The sequence below is a fragment of the Crocodylus siamensis genome, chromosome 13, assembly GCF_052110815.1.
Source record: "Crocodylus siamensis isolate JL-2025a chromosome 13, ASM5211081v1, whole genome shotgun sequence".
Classification (NCBI taxonomy): Eukaryota; Metazoa; Chordata; order Crocodylia; family Crocodylidae; genus Crocodylus; species Crocodylus siamensis.
In genome coordinates, this window is record NC_143407.1 from 34,624,534 (window position 1) to 34,633,808 (window position 9,275).

At 43.8% G+C, this 9,275-nt stretch overlaps 1 protein-coding gene across 4 annotated transcripts in view; it reads left to right on the forward strand.

Moving 5' to 3' along the window:
• Positions 1–8,978, forward strand: part of TBX4 (T-box transcription factor 4) — a 47,311-nt gene extending 38,333 nt beyond the window's left edge. For all 4 annotated transcript variants that reach the window (XM_090026686.1, XM_090026688.1, XM_090026689.1 and 1 more), the window contains 3 exons: positions 4,060–4,148; positions 4,754–4,995; positions 6,638–8,978. In XM_090026686.1, coding sequence (XP_089882812.1) covers positions 4,060–4,148; positions 4,754–4,995; positions 6,638–7,260 — 954 coding nt within the window. In that variant the 3' untranslated portion in view covers positions 7,261–8,978. The remainder of the gene's footprint in view (positions 1–4,059; positions 4,149–4,753; positions 4,996–6,637) is intronic.
• Positions 8,979–9,275: the final 297 nt, after the last annotated feature.

Below are 9,275 nucleotides of genomic sequence, written 5' to 3' on the forward strand. Positions count from 1 at the left end.
CTCAGAGGACTTGATGGCAGCCTAGAAGTATATCAAGGGCTTGGGGGAGCATCTACAACCAAGGCCCCCCGGGGAGGACAAGAAATAATCTGATTGAAGATCGCTTCAGGCTAGACATAAAGAAATACTTCTTTACAAGTCGCGTGCTGAGGGTTTGGAACAGGCTCCCTCCCAGAGGCGGTGCAGTCACCCACCCTGGTAATCTTCAAGAAATCTCTTGATGCCCACCTTGCTGGGGTCATCTGCCCCCAGCCGTCTTTCCTGCCCAAGTGCAGGGGGGCTGGACCTGGTGATGTGTAAGGTCTCTTCCAGCCCCTAACATCTATGAAACTATAAGAACAGCAGTAGCCTTTCAAGAGCTGTGCTTCCAATTTAAGGGCAACATGGAGAGTCCACCAAAATGGCTCCTCCTGGCCAAAACGTTAGAGGTGTCTGCTGGACTTGACAAGTTTAACAATAGGCAGGGCCCTGCCCCACTGGAAGGCAAACATTTAAAGCAAGCACAAAAGCAGACACCACTTGAGAAAAGACCAGCGTTGGAAGGAGAGACACAAGAACTTACTGTTAAAAGAGGAACATGTCACTTGGCACGCAGGCCAGGTGAGATTCAGGGTAAATAACAGGAAGAAATAAAGGCTGCACTAAAAAGCAAAAACTGAGAAAAGCTTAAGGCAGAGGTGGGGAGAGGAAAGAAGTGCAGGGATTTATGTGGAGATGGAACTGCATGGAGATTTGTTGAAGAAACTGAATTTTTTATGAGCGAGAAACAGCAGTAAATAGCCAGAGAATCCAAAGCTGTAGATGATGGGAAGCAGTGAGGAGAAAAACTGAAGGAGTATGGAAACAATAGGTAAGCGCATCCAACCCAGACCAGCCAACACCCACCCGCGTGTGAAGCGAGCGCCCTAGAGCCAGCCGGATGTCACTAACACTTGCAAGTCACTTCTTTGCTTATCATTGAATCTACATTTCTTACCTATTTTTTCTTTTCTTTGCATTGTGTCGCATGCAAAAAACAAGATGAGGTTGAGGAGGCAGTGATTAACCCTGAAAAAGCACACGAGCGGCACCACTGCAGTCAGTCAAAGGCAGGTGTCCAAGTGCATAGCAATGCTTTACAAACTGGCTTTGAGACCGATTTTCTTCTACCTCTTCGCCTGTCTTCAGAAAACCATGAAAGCGCCCGGAGAAGGATGCCAAGACACACGTGCAGTTTGAAGTCCAGGGGCAGACAAGCAGCTTTAAACAGAAGAGGGTAGTTTTTTAATGTTCCCTCACACCCCATGTCTAGCACCCTCCTTTGCTGGGTAGGAACCTGAACTTGGCCCCAGGTGATGAGGGTGAGCCGAAGCCAGCCCCGGCTTCTTCCCCACAAGTGACCTGGCTGCAGTCGTGCCCTCAGTGAGTTTGGAGTAAATCCACGGACATGAATAATGTCCCTTTCCATATATGCCTAAGGAACATCCGAGAGTCTAGCCCAGTCTCTACACCAGAAATACTGGCAGGCTCATTAATAGCTAAGATTTTTGTGAATCCAGGCTATGTGCTTGCCTTTGTTGCCATGGACATGTGAAGTATGACTTAGTGAACTGAAAAAGCCATCAGCTACTTGCTAAGGGCTGTGCTTTTCAGGGTTGTTGTGCTTCGGTGAAGAACCCCACCAGCTCAATGGCCCCAATCCAGCTGCCCCTTCAGGAGAGTAAGCAGCAAAAAGTCTGCTAAAAGCAGCCTAAGTGGCATTTAGGGCCAGTTACGTGGCTGTTAGGTCCTATGCCTACTTAGCACTGCTCTGAGAAGCAAGAGAGAAGGGTTCAAGTAGAAAATGTGAATAAACACCTTGGGCTTGACATTCACCTCCTGGGCAAATGCACCAAGCATGAGACCACTGACCTGTCCTGCTTCTGTTTGCTCCTCTCCTTTTTTTTCCAAGGCTTGCATGGGATTACAGCCTTCCTGGAGAGAACAAGAACACGAGAGAGGTATAGGGGCAGAGCAGATCACACAGAAGGACAGGACGGATACAAGGCTCCAACGTCTGCATAACCAGCCCTAAATGCCACTTAGCCACCTTACTGGCTTTGGGCCAGCGTGCATTTGCAGCACTCCTGCCTGAGACATCGGACGTACCTGGATTGGGGTGTTTCCCCGCTCTCTCCCCAGCCCCCCACACAGTGCATTTAGACTATATTGGATAGGCTCAGAAAGGACTGAAGATTTACAGGGCTTTCTTTGTACGAGGTTAGGTGGGGAAAATCACATGGAGGTTCAGCAGCAGCAATTGTGTTGTCCAGTCCCATAACTATCAGTAAGACTGCGACCCTTGAAGTAGGAGATAGGTCTGGTGATTCAACAGGCGTTGTAACACTGGACATCACTGGAGGATACGGGCCTAGATGAAATGATTTAGCAATATGTTAACCACCAGATATAGATCGGCATAGAGAACACACTTCGAACTGAAGTTCTCCAGCCTGAAAAGACCATGAACTCATTTTCTCCTTTCCAGGATCCATTTTCAGTTAGTTCTGAAGAGAAGTAGAACTGAGTTAGTTCCTAATCAAAGACTATTTGGCATTTTCACTGGGGTAGCAGTAATAATCATGACCGGTTGCCCAACTTACGATGGTAACTACAGTCTTTCTCCATAAGCTACTCTTGCTGTAACTTTCTGCCTGGCTTCATGACGCCAAATTTTCCAGTGACCGCCCCCGTCTGTGTTCTCACTCCCTTCCCATTTGTCTATAAAAGTCTTTTGTTAAAAGATTACTAAATGAGCACTACAGACAAACAACTAAACTAACAACAAAAACTCTTCCATAGGACTCTGATGTCTGGGTGTGTGGGTATCATACACAGATTTACTAGTGTTTCAAGCAGGGTAAAAGCGGTACACACTTTAAAATTCATTTTTCCTCTACCCCACACAATTTTGTTCATCAGCTTAGCTACACTATTTCAATTCTGCAGCCACGGGTCAGTTCTATTGTCAGTTGTAGCCCTTGGTTACAATTTCACTCAACTATTCAAAAATCTGAGGTTTTTTTCAGTGTTGTGCTACACACCAGCTCTGGGAAGCTACTGAGAGTCTACTGTTGTTTAACTGCTTCCCTCCCTACAACACAGTGGGTGCGTCTACACGTGCACATTTACTGCGCAGTCACTGAAATTACTGCGTGGTACAGGCATCTGTCTACAGGTGCACACCTATACCGTGTAGTAAATATTGTGACTTATGCTGACTTGGGTGTAAATTTGATACCTGCATGATGCAGGTATCAATTAGTTTCTGTGCCATAACGCACATGTAGACAGCTTACTGTGCAGTAACACTGTGTGCATGTGTGTGTGGACTGACTTGGGACTAACTTTAGTCCCAAGTCAGTCTACACACAGCATTAATGCGCTTTAACACCTGCATGTGTAGACACCAGCCCATTCCTACTTACTGCGCAGTAAATTTAAGCACATATAGACACACCCAGTAGTACTGAATTTTGCATCTTCTCATGCAGAAGGAAAGGACTGTTAGCATGGTGCCTGGGTGGTAAGGGTGCGGGGGTGACATTTATTTACAATCTTGCAGGTCTCTATCATCAAGGTATAAGAAGGACTTTTCATTATTGCGCAAGGACCACAGAAGATACATTTTCAGTCATGATGGTCCCGCATGCAAACAGTCCTAACCTTGGGAAGCTGGCTTTCAGCTCCTAACGGCATAGTTCACAATTAGCTCAACAACAGGCAAAGCCAAAACCTTGGCTTCAGAAGCTCCATCAAGCTGAGTGTAAGTGAACATAAAAGCTTTGGAGAAGTTCAGATCTAGATCTAAAGTTTGTATCTTGAGCCTCTCCCCCAGCTTTGAATTTACCAAGCCCCTCCTCTGCTATAACAGCTCTTAGTAGCTGAACCACTGCTGGACTCGGGATGAAACCATGCATCTTATATGTAAAAGAAGAAAAAAAAAAGCATCTTTTGAGCTCTGCAAATCTAGTCTGGCCACTGAACATATGGTTCTGATACACTGTTAAATGACTTATGTTTTGCTTCATTCTTTTAAAGATAACCCAGCTGAAAATTGAAAACAACCCATTTGCAAAGGGATTCCGGGGAAGTGACGACAGCGATCTGCGTGTGGCGCGGCTACAAAGGTGCGGAGAAAAAGAGCAATGACATGTCAGCTGGTTAAAATACAGTAAACGGCTCGAGCATCTCTCCTCCCATTCACACTCCAAGGGCTTTGATACAGCATGTGTGGATGTACTGAGTGCAGACTGTGGTTATAGATGCACATCACCACGTATGGCAGTTAGTGTGCAGTCAAAGCCATGCCATTTATGTCTTGCTTTAATACAGTAATACCTGGGTTTGACTGGGAAGAGAGAGGAAAAGTGGTTTTGTAGTTAGAGCAGGGGACTCCTGAATTCCAACCCTGACTTTGCTTAAATATGTACAACAAATCGATAGTAGTCGTCTTTTAGGGGCACTCAGACGCCGAACTACCTATTTCACTGGGCATTCAAGTGCTTACGTGCCATTTTTCTCTTTGAAAAATCTATTCCTTATTTTCTTAGTGTCTCAGAACAATACTGACCTATTTCCACAAGGCTGGTGGGAGGATGAATCCTTTTTGTATAAAGCGCCTTGAAATCAGTGGACAAAAGATGCTGTGATTTAGCCAAGCAGGATAACAAAGTTTTGCATGCACATACAGACTGCTGTCAAAGTGCTAAATAACTTTTCTTACCTTCTGCAGCAAAGAGTACCCTGTCATTTCCAAAAGCATCATGAGGCAGAGGCTGGTGTCCACTCATGGGCAGCTTTCAGCAAAGCCTGATGTGAACCCGCTCCACGGGAATCACCAGACCCTTCAACATTATCAGTATGAGAACGGGGCTCACATGCAGTTTGCAGCTTCAGATACTCAAGATCTGTCTCTCAACACCTTCACAGCTCAGAGGGATTCAGGGCTTTTCTACCACTGCCTAAAAAGAAGAGGTAACTGGGCAGAAAAGAGCAAATAAACCTTCTTCCCTAAACCCCAAATCAAATCTGATCTCTTTTTTCTGGGCTTCCCAAAGTAGAGAAAACTGTGCCAGCGCTGCTGGAGTTTTTCACGTGACCCTTTGCATTCAGAAAACAGGGAGCATTCCTAGCTCCTGCACAAGCCGGGGAATTAAGGGAGCAGGGCCTTGTGCTTGGCCAGGTCCCTAGAGAGCAGGCTGTTCACACCTGGGGGGCAGTAGGCAAGATGCAACTACACAGGTTTTCTTATTTGTGTTATTATTTTAGGGACTTCAGGTATTAAATTATCTGAGCTAAAAATAAAGACCACAAGCCCAAACACCCGTACTTTAAATCTGCATGAAGTGGCTGTGTCTGTGCCTTTATGCACTTTCCATTTGCCTAGGCACCAACGCCAGTTGTATGGAAAGGATCCTCTCAGCACAGTTCATAGCAGCTTGCTCTGCACACATGGGTGCACGAGGTCAACTTGTGGAGCAGCATCTGCCTCCTCATTAAGTCTCATCAATAATATTGGTCCAGTTGCAAATAGATGCCTACGTTAATTTGCATAGTTACTCAGAAAGTTTGTTCAAACAGGGCCTAGGCTCATGTCATTGCCACTGAGGTCAACGGGGGTTGCACATGAGCAGCACTTTTCAGGGTTGAGCCTTACTAATTATCTTAATGTTTATGCATTTTTATTATTACAGTAGCTATTTATAGACATCCTTCTTTCCCTGCTGACCAGGCTTTAAATAGGCACTACTCCTTTCAGCCTGATATCAGATGAGATCTGATCATGCCAGGCTTTACACTGAATGGAAGTTGTGCAGAAAAATATCCCAGCACTGGCATGTCTCATTAGCTGCTTATTCATCTCAGCTGTGAAACTCCTCTGTTCACAGGGAAATGAAAAAGCCAAAGGCAAAGGTGCAGAACTAAAATGAACTCTTTAATACTACCGATCAATGGGGTTACAAGATCTTCCACATTAAAACTGGTCCTCCAGAGAAAATGGTGGTGAACGCAGCCAGAGGAAAGGGGCCTATCGCCCTAGCACATTCAGAAACATTCACCAGTCGGAGGCCCCCCCCGCTTTATCTTGAAATATTTCTGCAGCCTTTGACATGAATATCTGGTAAATGTGTAGTGATTTTTGTTAAGACAGGAAGAAAGGTCGCGATAAGACATTTTAAAAGACTTCTTGAGTATGTCAAGAGGAACACTACAAACGTGTCATGGTCCTCAGTTATCTGGATGAGTGAAAAGTAATCGTGGGATGTAAAAGCAGTAGCCGAAGTCACTTTTTAAAAAACTGATAAAAAAATGTAGCCAAAAATGCTTTAGGGCTGATTGGTTTAGACTAATATTGGCACTGTAATTCCTTTTTGATATTAAATATTTCTTTCCAAAATCTCTTTTAAGTAGATTAATTGGATCAGCCTGAAAAACAGTGCAAGAAACTTAGCAAACTAATTATAGGGCTTTAAAGGCAATCCACAGAAATATCAAGTGGCCTGACCAGTGGTTTGTTTTTTGTTTTGGTTTTTTTGTTGTTGTTTGGGGGGGGGGGGAATTAATGCTTTTTTTTCGCTGGAAGCTTTTCCCTAAATGCTTATTTCTGTGTTTATAGAAACTGCTCGGCATCTCGACCTGCCCTGCAAGCGCTCCTATCTGGAAGCCACCTCCTCCGTCGGAGAAGACCATTATTTCCGTTCACCACCTCCATATGACCAGCAGATGTTAAGCCCTTCCTATTGCAGTGAGGTGACGCCTAGGGAAGCATGCATGTACTCTAGTTCTGGGGCTGAAATCGCAGGCGTCTCCACAGTCGATGACTTGCCACCCCCGCCTCCCCCTTTGAGCTGCAATATGTGGACTTCGGTTGCACCTTACACCAGCTACAGTGTTCAGACAATGGAAACTGTGCCTTACCAGCCTTTCCCTGCGCATTTTACGGCCACTACCATGATGCCACGGCTCCCCTCCATCACAAGTCAAGGCTCGCAACCACCAGGTAACAGCCACTTCAGCGTCTACAATCAACTCTCTCAGTCTCAGGTTCGGGAGCGAGTTCCTTCTTCATCTTTCCCACGGGAAAGGGTGCACCCAGCTGTGTGCGAGAGGAAACCCCCGTCTCCACACCTAAACGCAGCAAACGAATTTCTGTACTCACAAAGCTTTTCGCTGTCGAGAGAATCTTCATTACAGTATCATTCAGGAATGGGAACTGTGGAAAACTGGACTGATGGATGACTCTGGTGTCTGAGTAATGAAACAGTTAGCTTTCCTGCTCCAGGACAATGTTAATTCAGTGTTAATACCTGTGGGTAACTTGCACTTCAGTGAAACCTACACAAATGCGCATTTCCAAGGATTGTGTGTGTATGAAGGGCTCGTATCTTTGCACACGCAAACAGTTCAGTGGAAAGAACAATTCTTTTCAAAATAACCCTTGGCTCAATGGCCTGGATTCATCAATCTCTTACTAACTTCTAAATAAAGTCAGTCCTCCCACCTCCCTTAGCCAAGAACCAGCTTGTTGACGAAGGAAGCGAAACGTGCCAATCATTTTCCTTTCATTAAAATACTGTATGCTCATAGTAAGTCTTGGCTACTTGTGAAAAGTATGACCTTCACTTTCATTGTATGTTGTGTGCTTATAAAGTCACAGAATAATAAGGCTTAGAGATGGAAATGGTCTATTAGCTCACAATGTCTGCTGTAACAGCAGCAATGTCTGCTTTTAACTCTTTTCATCCCCAGAGCTAAAGTACTTCCCCTTCTCTTATGCTAAAGTATTATCCCCACTTTTCCAGCTGGGGCAACAAAGTGAAGTGAGAAACTCATGTCTTTTGATTCCCTGGGTAAAAGCAGATGTGGCATTTGAGTCAGTCCTGACTGTTCCGAGTCAAACCTGGGAGCAGCACAGTCCTTTAGACACTCAGCATGTCCCTGGAACAAATGCCAATTAGCCTCGATGGAAAAAAGTGCTCTCACATACATTTCACAGGTACTAGAAGTAGGGCAAAGGGGCTGTACCTCTGCAGGCTCCCAGGGGAAAAGGCTCTGTCCCAAGGGAAATGCAATGTCTGTGCTTATTCCCCCAGCTTCCGGCTGTATCAGCTCAAGTTTTCTGATCCCGTTTAAAAAATGTAAATGAAATTAAAAAATGTAACAATTTTTTTTTTTTAAACAGAGAAAAATTCTTAAGCCACTCTTGACATTGGGTGACAGACAAATATCAATGGAACAGGTAAAGCCTGAAATCACTACATATAATTACTGTGGGAAGGATACTGCTGGGATTTTCTGTGGAACAAAACTCCCATTGTCTTCAGCAGAGTAGTACAAACAGGGGCAGAGATTGCATCTTCCTATAAGTTTGTACAGCACATAGTCTGTGGACACTGGTCCAATAATAATGGGAATTTGGTTCCATTAAGGAACAAAGAATTTAGTCCATTGCCTTGATTAGTATATTTTTCCTGCTTCTCAAGGAATGAACAAATGGGTGGAGGACATAAAAAGAAAGAGAGATCAGAATACTTCAGTGTTTTGATGAATCCATCCCAATGAAGAGAGGCTGGTGAATGAAAGTTGTTTAAAATTAAGACAACCCCAAAGCCACTTAAGTGGAGGGTATTTACACCCAGGACCATCATATATACCCATTCAACAGACTGTGTGTGTGGTTGGTGTGGATTTTATAATCATATTTGGGAAATCACTACAATTCTTGCATGCTGAATAGCTATTTATACATATCTATATATATATATAAATATATATAAATATATATATCACAAATGCAGGCCACGTGTCCAATTCAGCTTTGCTTTTTACAAATGAAATACTTAATAAAAACAAATGTTGCAAAGGGGTTTTTTTTTTTTTTTTGGAAAGACATCTATTTAAGATTTTTTTTATTACACACTTTTGATGTAAAAACTAAGAATGGTTAGATAAAAACATATATACTACAGATAAATCTTTATTAGAAACCACATTAGATACAGGTGGTGTGGAATTTTTAAATGTTTGTTACATAGCATGAACATTTTATTTTACATATCAGAACATAAAGCCTTTTACTACTATAAACTGTCTCTGGGTGCATTTCAATAATTAGCATAAAATGTTCTGTGATGAATCACTGGACGTCTGATCTTCCCATCTCTCTCCCCCCTCTAGTTGCATAAATCTTACTTTCCTAGTATGCGTTCTTGACCTTTAACAGGCTACAGCCCCTCTGTCTTATTTGAAGCATC